The sequence below is a fragment of the Zootermopsis nevadensis genome, unplaced genomic scaffold (genome assembly GCF_977971745.1).
Source record: "Zootermopsis nevadensis isolate Lab colony 2312 unplaced genomic scaffold, Znev_1.0 Znev_ptg000017l, whole genome shotgun sequence".
Lineage (NCBI taxonomy): Eukaryota > Metazoa > Arthropoda > Insecta > Blattodea > Termopsidae > Zootermopsis > Zootermopsis nevadensis.
Genome location: NW_028259149.1, coordinates 7,109,557 through 7,129,013, shown reverse-complemented (window position 1 = coordinate 7,129,013; position 19,457 = coordinate 7,109,557). Strand labels below are relative to the sequence as shown.

General features: G+C 37.5%; 1 protein-coding gene and 1 long non-coding RNA gene across 4 annotated transcripts in view; one reads left to right on the top strand and one right to left on the bottom strand.

The window, feature by feature from the left end:
- Positions 1–19,427, top strand: part of LOC110833230 (uncharacterized) — a 77,428-nt gene extending 58,001 nt beyond the window's left edge. For all 3 annotated transcript variants that reach the window (XM_087350261.1, XM_022071023.2, XM_087350262.1), the window contains 2 exons: positions 15,672–15,759; positions 18,120–19,427. In XM_087350261.1, coding sequence (XP_087206387.1) covers positions 15,672–15,759; positions 18,120–18,282 — 251 coding nt within the window. In that variant the 3' untranslated portion in view covers positions 18,283–19,427. The remainder of the gene's footprint in view (positions 1–15,671; positions 15,760–18,119) is intronic.
- LOC110833234 (uncharacterized) lies at positions 10,309–11,649 on the bottom strand. The gene is made up of 3 exons (XR_015535471.1): positions 11,573–11,649; positions 11,132–11,356; positions 10,309–11,000 (listed from the first exon to the last, which is right to left on the bottom strand). It is a non-coding gene; the product is annotated as an uncharacterized LOC110833234 (long non-coding RNA).
- Positions 19,428–19,457: the final 30 nt, after the last annotated feature.

The window sequence follows — 19,457 nt, the reverse complement described above, 5'->3', positions numbered from 1 at the left end:
AAATCTTCTTTACGTGTCTTTGTCTCGTCCTTGTCATTTCTGCAGAAACAAATCTGAATGCGTAATTCCGATTTATTTTTGTACTTTTGAAATGAGTCAAGCCACGCCATATTCTACTTTCCCAAATGGTCCGTTTTATAATTCTGTTACGGACTGCGTGTGTGCGTGTGTGTGTGTGTCTAAGCCAGAATGTAACGCACTCTAACGAGCGACCTGAGTCGATTTACGTCTACTTGCAACAGGCCCGGTGATTTCATCCACTCTGAAGTATTTGTAAAGGCGTCACCAATCCTCCCTTCATTGTTTCCTCCCTAATTAAATTCATAGTGAGATTTGTCCTACTTAGGATCGCTCTCTGGCTCTTAATTCTAAAGCGTTCCACGTTAAATTCTTAGGCTCTTGTGTACTGTGATGGCACGAATTGTTTTATTTCGTTAACCGAGAATTCCATTTTCGTTCATATATTCTAACGTAGAGGTTAGGTTCAACCCACTATAGATTTTTTTCAAATTAATCATGTCTCTCCTGTCTGATACGAAGCCATTCCTGATCGATATAAGATTTCTTTATACAATGGTGTTTTATCATCCGGTATTTGTCCAACTTTCGTCATCGACGATTCTTTTTATAGTTAATTTCGTTCTTGTCTGTTGCTTCTGTTTTAGTCGACATAACACACTTCACTCTGCATTTACTGATTTGTATTTATTGCTTGTTTGGGGTTTACCAAAGTAAGTCGCTATGTAAGTTTTTCTTTTAGTTTGAATTTATGATATAAACCCTCCAGTATACGAGAAAATTAAGCATTTTATATTACCGTGGATATAAAATGGGCATAGTAGATTAAATTTGTTTGAAGACATGGCGTTGAGAAGGTAATTTGATCTTAAAAGACAGGCTGGAGTATAAAGATGAAGAAGATTGCGTAATGAGGCTGAAGAGTAATTAAAAGGGTAGAGCACTGATGGGATAAATTAATCTATCCTTGCATAATCCATTCTGTTTACTTCGCTACACGTAAGCAATTCTTAACCCGCTTTTACTGAAAGAGTGTAGCGCGAGGCGAAGATGAATAGACATTCCTAAGTTTAAGAATAAACCGCAAACTTATTATTGCCACAACAATGTGGCAAGCTGTTAATGAAAATAAGCAGTAAATTACATTTTTATGGTGTGAGTAGACTCGCCAATGCATAAATTGAATATATTCTTCGATAAATTAATTAATTAAATAAAACCACAAACAAATCAGTTGAATACTTCGCCTGTTTCTTTGGGTATTCCCCCTCTTCGAGCCCCGTTTATAATCCAGTCAAAACCGACCTCTGCGATGTCACGGCAAAAGCAGTTAAGTCGAAAATTTACTAAAATAAGAGATGTGTGTCGCAAAAGATTCTACTTATAAAAACGATCGTGTGGAAACTGAGGTACGCTGTCGCTAAACCACAATACTTTCTATCCAGTGACATAATAAAATTCTGAGTTCAAGTGGATTGCTACACGTTTATTCCTTCCCCTGAAGAGTGATGTTTAGTGACTTAGCCCCATTTTCAGTTGCAACACAGATTTGATATCCAAAACCAAATACTGTCGCATCTCAGTAATGTTTGGTCCGTCATCTCCCAAACTAGTCACAATTACAATTATCGCTTAAGCATGCAGGCAAACAAATTGGTCGAAATTGAACTTACTCCATCCTGTCGCGCTGACACCGATTTACTAAACGTGCGTTGTCAGCGATAACACCACGCCCCACCCCCTTCCTGGTAACATAAATGAACTGAATTGTTTCATACATTACCGGTGGACACTGATTTGCATTAATCTGATCTTGACGCATGCTGCAGTCAGTATCCAATGAAATAAATCAATCAACAGTTGATGAGGACGACTTTGAGTCTGCTGCACTCTGGTGGGTGATTAAGATAACGACTTTTCATCAAGTGACAGTAAATTAAACGAGGTCTGTTAATTAGTTGGTAAATTCTAAAGTTTCTCGACATTTTATGTTACGAAGTTGCGTCCTGATATAAAAAAATACTATTTATGCTGCACTCATATAAACCTAAAGTCACAATAGAATGATTTTGATATCATTTATAGGCCACTAAGTGTAATATAGAGGGGTGGAATATTGACCTCAACAAATAGGGAAAATGTGAGCTGATCGCAAATATGTTCCACACCCCCAACCTCCCACCCCACGTGCCAACAGCTTCAACAGCGACAGGCCGGTAATTCAATAAGTAACAACCTTCCAGCTAACATGTCTCTGATAACCCAATCAAAAGGCTACAGTCACGTCAGACAGGGAAATTTCTCTCGTCGAGCCCGGCGTTCGGGTACTTAAAGTAGTGGGATCTTTAGATTAGAGGGAAATCGATGGGAAATGAAATGTGACCTCATTTCTTTGCGCCAGGCTCCATCACTGCGATCAATGGAAAGGAATAAAATTCGCGGGGCATTCGCCTGATCGACAGACACTGAATTTTAACAGATACTTCGTATGGGTGTGAAACGGCCCGAGAAAGGAACACAAATTGTAAGAAGACGCAAATTAATAATTATGCGAACGATTTAGGTTACTGAATGACAAATGACTCTTCGTCCTGGTGATGGATGCAGCAAGTACTTATGAAACGCCGGTAAACTTCCACCAGACTGCGTCACAACTTCCCAGAAGACAGTAATTTTCATACTCGCCGCCGTGTTAACCTAATCTCTCACCAACTTTAAAAGCGTTCGCCGTCGCGGTGTAAGAGGAATGCAGCGTCACATTTTTGAGCGAAAGAATTGATGACGTGCGATTAGACAGCTTCGAGCAGACATCTGCGAGAAAGTGGTCACGTGACACGACCATTTCTAGTCGATCGCAAAAGCAGAGACGCCCAGGGCTGTATAAATGACGCTTCATCTCAGACTGCCTTCATTCTTTTGCGACCCCATCACTGCCAAGGGCACTGTACCGAAAACTACGAATAGAATCTACCCAGGTACGAAATTAACGTCCAAAACGTGACTGACTCCAGTTCGGTTTCAAGATTAGTTGATTGAAACTGTTTTACCCTTGTATGATTTGAGGTTTTCACAGCGGTGAGTATGAAGATTTCTGTCTTCTGGGTTATTGCGCTGTGTAGTCTGGTCGATGAATCGCCCTGATGACGGAGAGAGTATGACCTCTGAAACGTTGGTAAACATCGACCAGACTACACAGCGCAACAACCCAGAAGACAGAAATCTTCTGTTTTAGCCTTCATACTGAATATGCAAGTCTTGAGCAGTGACCTACAACATCTTGTATTCAGTAAATTAATAGCAGTATAAGTGATGAACTATTGTTGTTCTGCGTTATTACCTCTGTTAATTAATCTTACCTAAACATCAAAGTAACATCACAAGGTTTGTATGATTTTGTTCAATAGGAAGGTGAGTTTTGTCCGTAAATCCTTGTTTAAGCTTGAAACGGTCTCGTATCTTGTGAAGTAGAAAAACAGAGTTTTGAAAGTGACTTATCTAATTAGTAATGTCGATCTTGCCATTTTGGGTTGGCTTTAGAACTTACAGAGTTTCTCCTTATTTAAGCTTAGGGCGATCTTGCCTCTTGCGAAGTACGTACAACTAACTAAATAAATAACTCCAACACCAAAGCCTGCCACCGGACATGATTCTGAGCCAACTAATCCATTTACCTTCTTCACAGCCCACCTCCCTAAGATCCAAAGTGATATTATTGTCCCATCTTCTTCCTGGTCTGCCCAGTGGTCTTTTTCCATAAAAATTCCCCACCAAAATTCTGTATGCACCACTTGCATCAGACATGCGTGCTACATGTCCAACCCATCGGAACCTCCTAGATTTTACTATCCGCACTGTGCTGGGTGACCTGTACAATTCATGCAAGTCCTCGTTATGCAATATTCTAAATTCCCCACTTATTTCATGCTTCCTGGATTCAAATGTCTTCCTGAGGACCTTGTTTTCAAACAGTTGTAATCTACGTTCTGCTTTCAATGTGAGATACCATGTTTTACAACAGACAAAATTATTGTTTTATATATCCTGATATTTAGTGTTTTGAAATAAGCACATCATCTTCAAAACTATCCCTTTAATTAAAATTATAGTTTTATCGTCTTTAGTTGCCGCTAGAATCTACCAAATTCCCTCTCATTTAATTTTAGGACTATATTAATTTGAAAAATAGACAAGCGAGGGAAATTTCCTGGCGGCTATCTCAGTCTTATGATTTGCCTGAAATTGGTGATGTGATCTTCGCTTAGTTTAGATTAGCATCACACCGTCCACAGACATGCCCGAGGGTCTTAATACCAAATAGAATATGGGAGCATCTCAAAGGTGAAGTGACGGAAGAGTTGGAGCTGACAGCTGCTTTGAGAGAAAATCCTGCAGCTGACATAACAAAAGCGAATGCAGTTTAAGCCAAACTTCTTACATCGCGCATCACGCTTCATAATTACAGTTACGGACTGTGTGTTAATGTGGCATAATCGAGGTATCGGATACTCGAAGTAGGGAGATGCTGGCAATCACGAATCTGCTGGGCATTTGTACCAGAAGTAAACGCGACTTAACAGAAGCATAAAACGTGTGCTCATACAAATTACCAAGTGATACAAATAGAATAAAGTATAAATGAAGATTTTAATAATGTTGATTTCTATAAGGACAAGATTCCAAAATCTTATCAACTTGCATCTCTGATTGTAGTGCTGCTGATATGCAAATTACCAAAACCGCTATGCGCCACCACATTACGCTTAAAACGCCATTTCTTCTTCGACAAACTTGGATATGCAGGCTTCTGTTAACTGCGTATAAAGAATGTCGATTTGAGTCTACTATAAATGTATCGTTTTACTCGAAGAATTATGAGAAAAAGAACCTCGAAAATGAAATGAAATAAATCAAAAGAGACTGTGGTGTTACATGAAAAGTAACATTAAGTGAGTACGTAAATGTGAAAAGTGAATCAATTAAGTAACGGTAAAGATAAATAAGGGGAAAGAAAATTGGACGATACGGAAGAAATTGAGCGAAGAAACGAAGTTAGTGACTGAGGATCTCATTATGCCGGGGGTGAGGAAATGTTGAACGACGTAGTGAGAGAAGAATAAAAAATGTACGTACGAATGTCAAAATAAGAAATGTCTTGCTGTCAGGTATAGACTTTTCGACGTGAACAGACGTGCTGTCGAAATTTGCTGTGGTAGAAATAACGAAACTTTATTTTTATTCTATAAGTTCTCTCGCTGTCCCTAGTGTCACTACTTCGCAACTGTGGACAAATTTTACGACAGTATTTCACAAGAAGTCAGGATCGTTTTCAGCTTGAAATATTTCCTTGGCAACCTCGCTGTCTGTCACAAGCTAAATCAGCCTGTCGACACGCTGGTCGCAATGAAATGAAAAAAAGAGTTGAATTATGTACTCAAATACCAACTTTTGTCGTAATCCGTTGAATAGTTTCGTAGATGAAATTTGCTTAAATACAGGTAAAGGGATAACTAGTTACACTTTGCACAAAAATAAATAAAAATCTTATGTTAGATTAATTGTTATTAATTTTAGGAAGATGCATTATTTTGTAATTGTTACTCATCCAGAAAAACAAGGCATTCATTACTCCTCCACATACCTAGTAGTACAAGGATAATGACGAAATTACTCGGTTACGTCAAGCCATTACGCAACATACTCAGTGGTTCAGAAAGGATGTGCCATTCTTGGTACAGTCATGATAACAATATTCTCATCATCATACTCGGAAGTACAACAGGGTCTGTGTAATAAATATCTGGAAATCCAAAACGAAAGTTTATCGTCGCTTTCCTGAAACCTTTAAGTCCACACAACTAACAGCCGATAGACCGTTCATATCGTCACAATGGTAACATTCGGTTTTATGAGTATTTTTTGCATATTTAGTTCATTCAAAGAACTCATAATGAGAATCCTGTTGTCTGTCTGTCTGTCCGTCCAAATATTGTATTTCCGAACTACGCATCTAATGTCGATTCAGTTTGATATAGGGAGAATTTAATTTTAGGACTTAACAATACCTATTTAAGTGAAGGCCAAATTGAACTTAATAAAATTTCTTAAAATATAACATATACAGAAATACAGTACATTACAAAATACAATCTCATTTAGAACCTACAACTTTATTAGAAATACATTTCCATACAGGCAGTGAATACGTAACGAAATTCGAGGGAAATTAATAAATAATTGTGTACCGTGTGATACATTCAATGCGACTAGCTTCTCAAATAGGTTTATATCTGCATCGAATGATCATGAATTCCAAATTATGTCCATGGAATATAAAGAAACCATTTTGGAAAAGTTATTCTACATTGGAACATTCATTAACATTTTGGATTTTGCGTACGAATGTAACAAAGTGATCAGTTTCGCACCTCTGGGGTATACATGCCACAGATTGCCACTCGCATGTGACATCACGACTCAGTGTAGTGTTCGCATATGACGCAAGTGAGAGGAGATAATGCGCCCCGCCAGGAGATATGAATTCTACCCCGGGTATGGCAATAAATTTCCACCCTGCATCTCTTTCAGTTGATGGCAAAGTGAGTTAGGGTAGAGGTGGGTTAACTTACAACGCAGAAATATCAACTGCAGTATAACAGGTCTTTTGAAGTGTCAGGTACAACGCAGAATATTTTTGAGACATCCATAAGGGGATGATACTGAATAACAGACACATAAGTTTCTGTTTACATTTCATTCTTATGGTCTCTGCGCATTTACGTATGTTACCTAACTAATTAATATTACACATTTTATTGTCATCAGCTGTTGATGCGAAATCCGGCCCCCAGCGCGTCACATAGAACCTTCAATAACAAAAATTCAAGTGTCCATTAACTGAAAGTAAAACTTTTAAAAATTATACCAAAAGAGGGCAAAAATAGTAAACGCTTATGCCTGTTTAAAAGGAAAATGCAACCACAAATAAACATGAATTTATTGTCTTTCTACCAATATGGGAGTTCAGATATTTTGGAAATGACAACACCTAATCAAAATTATATTAACGAAGAAGAATTTTCTGACAGATAACGTTTTACTTTAAAAGCGACTAAAAACAGCGTAGGGCTGAATGTGTGAACACTTCTACGCTCTGTTCGGCTTATGAGAATGAGTTGTTCCTGTGAATAGAGTCATCTGCGAAGTTTATGCAAATTTGCGACAGTAATATACCCATCGACCTGAATACATTTTGCGTACCTTACACGCAGTCTGACCGCTTTCTGAACAATGACCTGTGTTGGCTTCCAGTAGGCTTATAAAACCCAAACCGCATTGTTCTCTGACTCATACAGAACGAGTAGCTTCATAACCATCATGCTGGATGCTGCCTTTGTCCAGCATACTTCATAGAAGTTTATTGTCTAAAAATCCTTTTAGTACAAAAGTTACTGCTGTAATTTCCACCGGGAATTACAGTCGCTTTTGCACTTATATAAAAAGTTTAAATTTAACTCTATGGTAAAGAGCCTTCTCGGGGCAGCTGATAGTTATTTAGCTTGTCAAAAACTCCTTGCCGTTCTATACAACATAAACTGGAATTCCAGTAAAAGACTTTGGGACCCGGTATCACATTATGTGCTTAATGTAATGGAATAGGATCTTGTACCGATATCGGTAGTGAAACTGTTAGGGAGTTTTTTGATGTCGATAAATCGATACAATTATATTTTAACAAATATTCAATGCCTATAAATTTTTCGTATTGATATAGATTGATACGTTTATAATAAAAACAGAAAAGATTCTTGGCTAAATTTTAAATAATAATAGCATTAAAACAATTTGTATGTTTTTTTTAATTTCAGTGATTGAGAAGGAAAGACAGTGGAATTTTGTATTGAATTGTAAATTTACGAACTACAATTTGTAATACAAATAGTGACAGAATATGATATTTAATTCTGAACTTAATTAGTTGCTGGAGAAATTATAAATTTTATAAACTCATAAAACCATTTGATATCTATATGAATTTCCACATCGACTGATACTGCTAAAACCTCATCGATACTTTAGTTAGGCCTATTCCTATAACAAACCCTTGTTTCCTATTTAAGTAAATGGCACGGATAAGCCTACACATAAACTGGACAAGCAAATAAATGCTCTTACCTTCACAGTGATTTACGAAATGCGGTGCCCCCTGCTGCAATTAATTTTTGACGAACTGCATGATTGAATTCTGCGGTGAGAACACACAAGAATTGGATCGAATTCCTCATCTGAAATTCTCGCTTTTCTCTTTCAAGTATGTGCTTGATGTCGATAACTCGGGAATTCTGATCGACTATCGGCTTAAATATATTTACGCACCGTTTGATGGAGAGACGAAAATAATGAAATCAAGATACAAAATCTGCTAAGTAAAATGAGATAAAAAAGTAAGGTTGCGTAAAGTTAATGACGATGAATTATAAAGACTCGTGTAACGCCATTTATTAATATTTAAAATGAGTAATAAAACATAATATCATAAATTTTACAAAATCTACATTCTGAAAATTGTGTTTACTCTTAAATTACATTATAATAATTAACGAAGTAGAACCCTTCTTGGCAAACTCATCTAACCAAGAAATCATATCATAATGCCATCTGTTATATATTAGTAAAAATTAGAAAAATTAACCAATAAATATTTAAAATGTGAATGTTAGAGATTCGAGTTTTTACATCGCTAAATTAGTTTGGATACGTTAGTAGCTCCATGACATGATATTTTATCCGGTCAACTTAATATTGTTTAGTAAAGAATAATAGTTTCTACAGCTGAGAAACCTCAGAATAAATCAGCGTTCGAAATTTCTGGGCGTATATAGCCTATAGGTACACATTTCAGGTCTACCGTCGTGAAAAGTTAAATTAATTCAATATGTATCGTTCAACTTACATGTTATTTATTTGCTTGTGCTGCGTTTTTATGATAGGTACATCCTTCGTTGTTTAACTGAGATGAATCAAAAGTTGATACGTACAGAAAGAAAATCTGTAGTTCGAACGACGTTTCAGATGCTGTCTTGAGCGTTTTCTTCCGCCGTCTGTGACAGCTTTATTCACTAATCACCATGCTGTCTGCGAAAACGTTTTTAATTTATCCTTGTAATTATTCATTCATCTTTTTATGCTGTCTAAAGGAGTCCAGTAATTCTTAATCCATCTCCTTATATTGTCTGTGGGAGCCTTGCAAATCTCGTTCATAGCCTTGAACTGTCTGTGGGAGCCTCTAATTGTTCATTCATCGCCAATGAACAATCTGCAAATGGCGCTAGGGCTTGATTGTCTTACTTCCCTCGAACAATAACGGCGAAGTTCGACATCTAAGGGCAGGGACTGAGTCTCCAGGCATTTGGCTGGGTTTAAAGAGCAAGGTGGGTGTAATTAAGTTGTGACTAGTTTGAAAGCGGGGCTGGAGAGCTCAGTGTTTGGATAACCTTTGAGTGGGGTGGCGTATTACGGTAGAGACTGGGGTATTCCTAGAATTTTCGACATTACGACTCTGTGAATAAGTTACAGCTCTGGAGCGTACGGTATCTCGTGATTTTCGGCGGGGTATTTGTGTTGTGAACTTTTGTATTTAGTATGGTCTTTACTGTTTGTGAAGATATCAACGCTTTCGATATACCAAGAGAGTTCCTCCGATGATTCAATGATAATGAATGCAAAGATATTAGTTGAAATAAAGGATCTACAGTTATGTAAGGGATCCGAACAACTGAAGGGATTTACTATTGTATCACGTCAGACAAAAACTTTGACCTGCAGCTTAGGGATAAACCGTTGTGATATATTTATATTAAAATACTTGACTTATTTAAAGCAACATATACAAACATTTTTTCACAAAGATTACTTGTGAGCAGATAATTGCCTTATACACAAGTGTACAAAGGTCTCACCTGTTTTCAGGTACACCACAAGAAAATGTGTCACTGTTGAATTAATAATTTGAATAATTAACTCCATGAAGCATTGTCCTTCTTGATAATCTAATAGTTTCTCAAATGGTCAAAATTGTACCCGCTTTTATGGAAACAAAAGGCCCACAAGAGGTCTCTGCTAGACTCTGTCCTATGTCAGTTGTATCCGGCTCATGTACATTTGTTTTAATGGGCTATCTCTTTAATATGAGCCCAACCAGCTCTCGTCACTGTAACCAAATTATCCCAGAGGCCGGGAGGTGGTACGGCATAGGATTATCACAGGGGTTAATTCAAATACAAATAAAAGCACTCCCAAATTACCAACATGTATTTAACAAAATGTACATATGTATATCAATTCAAAAGGAGAACAAACTCCCAAGGCTCAGGCTCCGGTCGGGGTCACCACTAGCTACGTCAAACAACCCAAAAAATCAGACCTATCTGTCTCCAAGCTCACCCTCTTCGACTCGTTCTCTGCCCGGCGGACACACACACAGACAGACTGTCTGCCCTGCTGTCCCATCAGGGCCTCGAAGCCAGCGACTCCAAAGAACGTCGAGAGGGGGGGATAGGCCACTTCGAGCCATGAGGCATGGCTCATTCCCCCCCCCCCCCCCCAAACTGCTCCCTGGGCCGGCGTTGTCGTAGTACAGGTGCCGGTAACTCCGATCGCAGGTGACTTCCGGTCTGCCATAAGGCAGCTCCCACTCTTCATGCGCGATCCCATTACAGCTCCATACGTGGACTTTCTGGCTGGTGAGTTTCCTCTCTGGCCCGGGCCACCCCGGGCTCCCCCAGGGTGTCCATATTGATACAGAGCCAAAAGTATTTCTTCCTTTCTGACTAGGCCCAATTTAACCAGCGAATTGGCCTTCATCAGAAAAATCAATAATCAACCATCTGATAGTTAAAATGTAGGAAAATTACTTTTACTGGAAAAACTTATATGTTGATTAGTAATGCTGCAGGAAATCTCTGCAACATAAGTGAACAGCATGCCTGCGAACAAAAGAGTTATGAAAGGGCAGGATACAAGAGCCTGGCATGACTGTAAAAAATATCAGAAAACCAAAATTATTTCTGTCTCGTCCAGAGCCACCGCATACAAAGACACCTGTTGTTGTACTCACGTTCGGACAGGGTGACGTAGGGCAGCTTGGTCTAGGAGAAAGCGTATTGGAACGAGGCAGCCCAGCACTCCTGTCAAGTGTAGATCATGTGATAGACCTGTGTGCAGGAGGAATGCACACAGTCTGTCTCTCAGAGTCTGGAGAGATGATAACATTTGGCTGCAATGACGAGGGGAGGTCACCCAATCCTTTCAAAACCAATTTGAGTCCAACCGGCTCTCATCACTGTAGGATTATCACAGGGGTTAACCCAAATACAAATAAAAGCACTCCCAAATTATCAACATGTTTAACAAATATATATATATATATATATATATATATATATATATATATAAATTCAAAAGGAGAACAAACTCCCAAGGCTCAGGCTCCGGTCGGGGTCACGACTAGCTACGTCAAACAACCCAAAAAATCAGACCTATCTGTCTTCAAGCTCACCCTCTTCGACTCGTTCTCTGCCCGGCGGACACACACAGACTGTCTGCCCTGCTGTCCCATCAGGTCCTCGAAGCCAGCGACTCCAAAGAACGTCGAGAGGGGAGATAGGCCACTTCGAGCCATGAGGCATGGCGCAAATATTATCTCACATTTACGCTCTGCAACGTTTCGTAGCATGCTCTTACTTTTACGGTGACAATCTTAGCCTCCGCCCAAACCCTAGGCTAGAGAACCACCCGTTGTCGGCCGTCTTCTCCATCCGCGATCTGATGACTCGCAATTTGAATAATTATTTTGTTATTAATTATAAAGAATGGCCATTATAATGCCTGTTCAAATAAATTGTTAAAATACATTTAAAACGATTAATTTATTAAGAAAATATCTTACAAATCGGTTTGGCAGTAAAATATGATGAGTACAATCTCAGATTCTTGATATAAATAAAGACTTTTTACAGATATTTTGTCATGTAAAAGCGATCTTTCAACTAAATGGTTTACATGGCTTTTAATTATATCAATGTTGAACTGGAAAGAAAGTGACAATTTTTTTATTTTGAGGTATTATCCGAGCATTTATCTGAAACAACTAAAGAAGACCGCGAAAACTCTCAGTCAATATACCCGGTGTCCAGGCCGATATTCAAACCTGAGGCCTCTCGAATACGAAGCATCTCTGATATAAATCTAGATCTCTTCTTACAAAAACGATGTATTTTTGTCTGTCCGGATTCTGCTCTAGTGTTTCTACGTTCGACGTTTTCCGCGAAGCTGATGGAGAGGCCGCGTTAAAGTGGTCGTAAATTCTGACCTCGTGCCAGAAAATTCCCCTCGGTCTGGTATAAGGTACAGGCAATGGAAGACGAATGAAATGTTTCATGAACTGCGGACCGGTTCATAACCACCCAAATGATCGTGATAAAACTTGTTCTGGTTGGTATTAATGTGTATTTGTTCCTGAGTCACATCTAAACACCGATTCTTCAGATGAGAATCTTTGGTCTAGAGAAAAGTAGCAACACCGTCAACTGTTCCTCTTCAGTCATCTTGTCTAGTGTTTCCTGGGCTTCTGTCTCCCCATTTATGAGCTTATAAACGCCATGACAACCAGCACTTCATTCTCTGATGATAGAGACAAAGTCTCTGAAATGTTGGGCTGGTCATCAGAGAGAATTTTATCGCCATGATTATTGTTTCTTTTGCGTTTGATAGTTGCAGATACTTAATTATTTCAGAATTTACTTTGATGATAGCTCGGATGAAAGATCAAACGCAGGTCTAGTGGATAGAAACTAATATGCCGACGTCAGCTACCGCGCTCAATAAAGTTAATATAACGCTAACTGTAGTGCCAGTAGTCCGGAAACTAAGAGGTAATCTCGCACATAAGATATTACATCACCTTGAAGAGTCATTTGCGTGACACTGATTGGAGTAAAACCATGTTGACAGTGTAATTGGGGCTTCTCGTGCGTTTTGATTTTCATAGCCACGCACTTGCTAATTTTGCAACCTGTGTGCTTTTGAAAGTGGGAAAAGCAACATGAATCTTTGGGTTTTATATTAAACGTCCATGTTGTTCTAGTTCAACCCTGTGATTGTACACTCCTACCGACGTAAATAATTCTGCATGTAATAAGACCCAATTTACACTACTGATTTTGGTCAAAATTCGCTGACTTCAAGAAAGTCACTAACAGACATACGCGTGTCCGTAATTGATGGGTCGATCTGAGGGGCGTGTAATAGTTTATTTGTAACACATGCGAAAAACTTACGGGCTACAAAACAATCACACGTTCAAGTTTCTTTATATGCGATCATGGAAGATTTTCGTATGTTATAAACAAATAATTACACGCCCTGAAGATTGTCCGCTAATTTATGGACACGCTGTAAAAAATGTAACCCATTAAGTGTGAGCCATCGCACTGCGTTAGCTCTTGCTACATCTCCCAGGGTTCTTCAAATTGGCTTTGGTACGCTTGTTCATCTTCCCTAAAACAGAAGACCTTTCGACTGCTGAAAAATGTTTATGCCGTAGACCATATTTCCCGTTGCAGTCTTAGTTCCTTTTTGCACTGACGTAGACCTCATCTCATCTTGAACTCTGCCTCAGGGACCAGATTAAGCGGGCCTGTGCGCTGTAACCACGTTATGGATTTATGTTAAAGAAATAGAGGGCACGTCTGTGGCTTTCAAACGAAAAACCTCTCTATCTTGCCTTGCAGAGGTAGAGCGTTCATGTTAACCACGTTAGCCCGGCTAACACCTAGGTTTATGTTCAATACATATAATAATTTTCTTCTAAAACAATTTTAATTGTACTATACTCTAGACCAGTGGTATTCAACCTGGGGTACGCGAAGACATCTTAGAGGGTACGTGAAATTTAAAAAAAAGTTTTATGATAAACACAGAATAATCGGTAATGTAATTTATTTATAATTTATTTTAGATATAGATTATATACTATGTATAACTTGAATTATACGCCAACAACTTTGGGGTAAAAAGTTGAAGAGAAATTATATCTGGGGGTACGCGAACAAAAAAGGTTGACTACCACTGGTCTAGACGATAACATTTAATCAGTCTTTACTACTGTCACTAGATTTTCCCCACAGAAATTTAAAAGTAAATTCCTAATCGGTGTCGGTACGAGGGCTCTTTGTTAACGCGGTGTTCAAAGGTTTGAATATATAAGAAAGATTAGCTTTTTTTTGGTCACTGTATGAATGATTCGTCGCTTTTTTCACTTTGGCGGTTTCAACACTTTTGAGCTGCCAAGTTCTGAGGATTATAGTGATTCATCTCTTCACTCTGAAAATCAGTTGTATGGCTAATAATCTGTTACCGAAAATTGTTCAAGACATTGTCTCTTGTGGAGGAAATGTCTGGCGAATAGCACTTTTGTCAGACTGACGATCTGATTGTACTGTAGTTTACTGTAAAATAAATTTAAGTGGCTTCACCACATAAAGAATGTTGCCATCGTAGTGGTAAAACTCACACATTAATTGTTTAGGCACTGGAAAGAGATGAGATGAATATTTAGCTTCATAGTGCTCTCATTTTAACCACCAGCGAGAGAAACGTTGTGCCAAGATAGCCGACTTGTTTTCCTCTTTTTCTTAACTCTTTGTTGATAAGGATGTAAAAAAACTTTTCGGGAAATAAAATACTTTCATAAAGAATAATTTAATATATCCCATGATTCTTCTATCCGCTTTCTACGTCGTATGAAAACCATATCGACCTCAGTGAAGTATTACTAACGTTCGGGTTTGTTCATCAATGCATATTAGACTGGGTTTTTGATAGCGATGTAATATCGCCCTCGCGTATTTGCATGCAGTCAGCAATATAAACGAGAAAGGTCAAGTAGCGTAGACGTCAAGGTAAAAGTCAGAGTACGTTTACGAAGAACGCAGGAAATACACGGGACAAACGTTCAATCGCAGAGACCTACTCGCGAGCAATGTTCGTTCTTTTTTATTCGCTAAAATTTTTAGGCTACTTAATGCTAGCAAATACCACATAAGTAAAACTCAAGAATTTCCATGGTACCTAGAATAGATATTAACTTCGATAAGGGCTGTTTTCTTGGTTGTAGCGCCCTGTATTCTTGTAGAAGTTCACCGACATTTCAGAGGTCCTTGCTGCCTCCATCACTGGCCTGGTAATTATGATGATGATGAAGGCAGCAAGGACCTCTGAAATGTTGGTAAACTTTTGCTAGGCTACACCAAGAAGACAGCCATATTCGGACTCATCGCAGTCAGAACCTCGAATCTAAAGAGATTAACTTATAGGCCTGCAGTGTAACACTAAAAGATTGTTTAAACATCTCAATAAAATATGCCAGCAGGAAGGCGAAGACATAGAGCGTGAAGACAATATTAAAATGAATTCTAGTACGGTAGGTGCGAGTATCGATCGACAGATTGATGGGAACTATACAGCATAGCCAGTATTTTCCCTTCAGTAAACATCAGTATGTAACTTATATTAAAAATTGAGAGGGAACTTGAGTAAAGATCCGCTGAGAGACAATTTCTTCTTCCTCAAAATAAAATCTGTTTACTTTGTTTCAGACGAGGCCCTTACATGTAATGTATGTGATCGCTCTTTCACCAGCCCACGACAGCTAGCTCACCATCAACAGAAGAAACGGCATTTTGGGTAAATGTGTTTTATTCTATTTTACAGAATGTTACAAGTTTCTATATTTTTGGCATTTATTAAATGCAAAATGATGTTGGGTGCAATACTATTTGTAAATAAATGTTTTGTTTTCTACTGTATAGAAACTTTTTGAACACTGTATTTTAATCAGATATATCCATTTACTTTACAACTAGCCAAGACACCTTCAGAAACAATCATCTGACTTTTTTATCACAAAGATTGTTTATTACAGAAGCATGAGGTAACTAGCACAACCTTTAGATGTTATGTAATTTCTCATATTTTATTAATAATTTAAGAAATAGTTTTTCTTTATTTACAACCAGTTCATCTACCTCTCGAAATCCCCTTTCTGTCCTAATAATGACTAAAATCCTGCAAGCACTACAAAGAATTATGTAATGTACGCCTAATATTATTGATAATTAATGAATAGAATCATTTAGTGCGGAACAAGTTTACATGCATGCACAACTGCAAAAAATTCCAGCCAGATGTTCAGAAAATTAACAGTTTGAACAAGGTTCAGAGGTATCTTTCAGGGAAAGGATGCAATAGGGTAGAACTGGATACACCGATTATGGCCGCTGACCTTGTAGGGAGAGCCCAGTATGCGGGCCACTCAAGGAAGGAAGGAGTTTCCGTCGGTCAGTACAGTCTGTGTGAGTGCAGCAGTGAGGAAGCCTGATAATGTTGTCTAGTGACTGTGCTGTGTTAAGAACATGCCACCTGTTCGCTGCAATCTCCTTTCTGGTCATTGATAACGCCTCGTATCACAGACAAACCACCGACGTCTTAATCAAAGAAGGACGAAATGAAAACCTGGCTAATGGAAATAAACATCCGATTTTGTGACAACGTGTTGGAAGCTCAACTGTACGATTTAATCAAATTAAATAAGTCAAAGCACAAATATTATTTGATTGAACAGATTTCAGCAGACAAAGAACATACTGTGCTGAGACTTCCGCCGTACCATCCCGATTTAAACCCCATTGAACTTATTTGGGCAGATGCAAAACAATGGGTTGCAAGCAAGAACACAACATTTAAAATTAAGAACGTCGAGCATCTGTGTCGAAAGAGATTCGAAGAAATTGGGCAAGAGGAATGGGATAATGTATGAGAGCATGTGGAAAAACTAGAACAAATTTTATATGAGCAAGAAGGCATAATCGAAGACGCTATTGAACGTATTATAATTGAAGATAATGGAGTGAACAGCAGCAGCGGAAGTGATGAATCGAGAGATATGTCAGAAGGCGATGGTCATTGAGGAGTGGAAGAATTGGAACAGGACCGAAGAGTTGTGAAGAAGATAAAAACATCTAATACTCTCTGCAGTGTTGATTTTCTAATGATGTGTTGTGTAGTAAAATCGACTTTCCTGTGTTACATACCGTAGTGATATTTTATTTGGAGTGTACTGTACGCGGCCTGCTGCCATTCCTTCCAGCAAACTTCTGGTAAGTGACTTGCTCCGAGGCTCCAATTCACAAAGTTCATTGGCCAAAAACACTGAAACGCAGTATAATATGAAAATTCCTTGCTGTTTGTCCGCAGTTTCATGTTTGGAATGCTAAACTTTCAGTAAATATTATTTGCAAAAGTGGGGCAAAATTATATTTTGACTGCTGAACTTCGTAAGTGACTTCATACATAAATACAAATAAAGTATAAATTGATGGTATTTAAAGGCATGAAGAAGGTTTAGTTTTAGAAGAATGGTTACAATGGTAAATCATCACAGTTCAGCTACCACAATTTATGGGTAAGCAAATGTATATATCGATTTTAATTTTTATAGACTGTATTATGAGATTTTTCAACAAAAAAGTGTTTCAGTACTACTTTAGATTTTACCATAATTCCTTACAGAAATTTTCGTGGAAACATAGTATAGAATACGTATATAAACGTGGGAATCAATGAGTTAATGGCTTAAATGTCGCAAATATTTGAAAAATCTGTGATTAGAGAGATCAAAAGTTTTATGGAAAAAATTTAAAGTGTTAAAAAGGTTAATGGACGAAAGTTGATGGTATGTGTCCTACCTTTAACTGATTCAGCCATTAGTAAGTAACATAAGAAAGAAATAAGACAAAAATTGTATGAGGCAAGAAGACAGAAAATAGGTAGATGACTTTAAAATTATGTGAAAGGTTAAAATGTTAATATTTTAAAATGTAGTAGCTTTAAGATGAAATAAATATGTGAAATTTCTTAATATTTGCAAACACTCATACCTAGTGTGACCCCTAACTGAAATGGACTGACAAAATATTATAATAAAATATCATGCATTAAACATAAAGCTACTTCACCGTGGTAACTGTGACTATAATTTTTTCCAGATGCTCAGCATGTGACAGTCTTTTTCCTTCATTAATGGCCCTTGAGCATCACAAAGAAGAATTTGAACACTGGTCTGGTGATGAGAGCATTGGTAATACAGAATCTGGTAATGAGACAAGTGATGATACGGTGACCAGCGAAGAACTGGAAAGGCTGCTATAACTTACCAACATGTGTTAGCCATTCCAATGCTGTGGACACTTTCTTTAAAAATTGTATTTATCCTTCCATTCCTCACAAAGGAATATGGCCTTTTCAGTTATATGGCAATGAGGGTAACTTCCTCTGGAGGACTGGACATATTGTGAAACTATAAATCATAACTTCTTGAATACATGGAACACCCACTTTAGAGATGAGGCATGTCATATAAGCAGGTTGCTAATTATCCCACCCATGGTTCATGTCTCTAAGTCTTTTATTTGGAATTATTATAATGCTCGGCTGAAAGGCGTCATTTTAAAAAGGAGTCCTTTATGCTACAAATATGTTTAGCACACACAATGATAACAGCAGATCTTAAACCTACATTTACCAAAAGAAAGATATATGTCACACAGTTTCAGTGTAAACTTAGAAATACCTTGCATTTTGTAAATAATCTGCAAGAAGTAATGAAAAGAAATTTTAAATTGTTACACTGAGATAAAAAGGTAATCATTGAAATTTCTACAGTACTTCCAAATATGCATTTAAATCTCTAAATATATTTATTTGTGTCTAAGTACTTTCTAACATCTGATATTGTGATTTGCTTTAGTTTTAAACACGAAATTAAGTAATATAACACAAATTAGCATTTGTCCCTTTCTAATATAAGGGAATAACAAAATCAGTCAACTATAATTTGCTTTTCTCGTTTTATATTAACAACCAAAATCTGATAACTAGTTCTTAGTATTCTAGTTCTACTGCAAAATATTGGCTTTGAAAATTGAATATATTTTTACATTTATACCAGAAGGATGTTTACATTTAAAGTGAATATGCTTTTGACATAGATACATTTGAAATTAATGTTGTAAAATATCAGAGACTAAACCACTAATTTAACTAAATAAAGGGCTACATAATAATATTCTAGTTATTTTTTATTTTAGTCTTTCAAACCTCACTTTCAATGTAATAGAATTTTTTCTAAGAACTGTGACAATCTAATATTCTGTAACTATATATTTGTATTTATTTTGGATTTGGACACATCGATCACAAGTCAAGAAAAGTGCATATATTACAGTACACATTATATGTGTACTCAATTTACTAAACATTAGAATTACTGTATTAAATAAATGTATGTGGGTAAACGATGAAAACTATTTTTACCCTCACTTTCA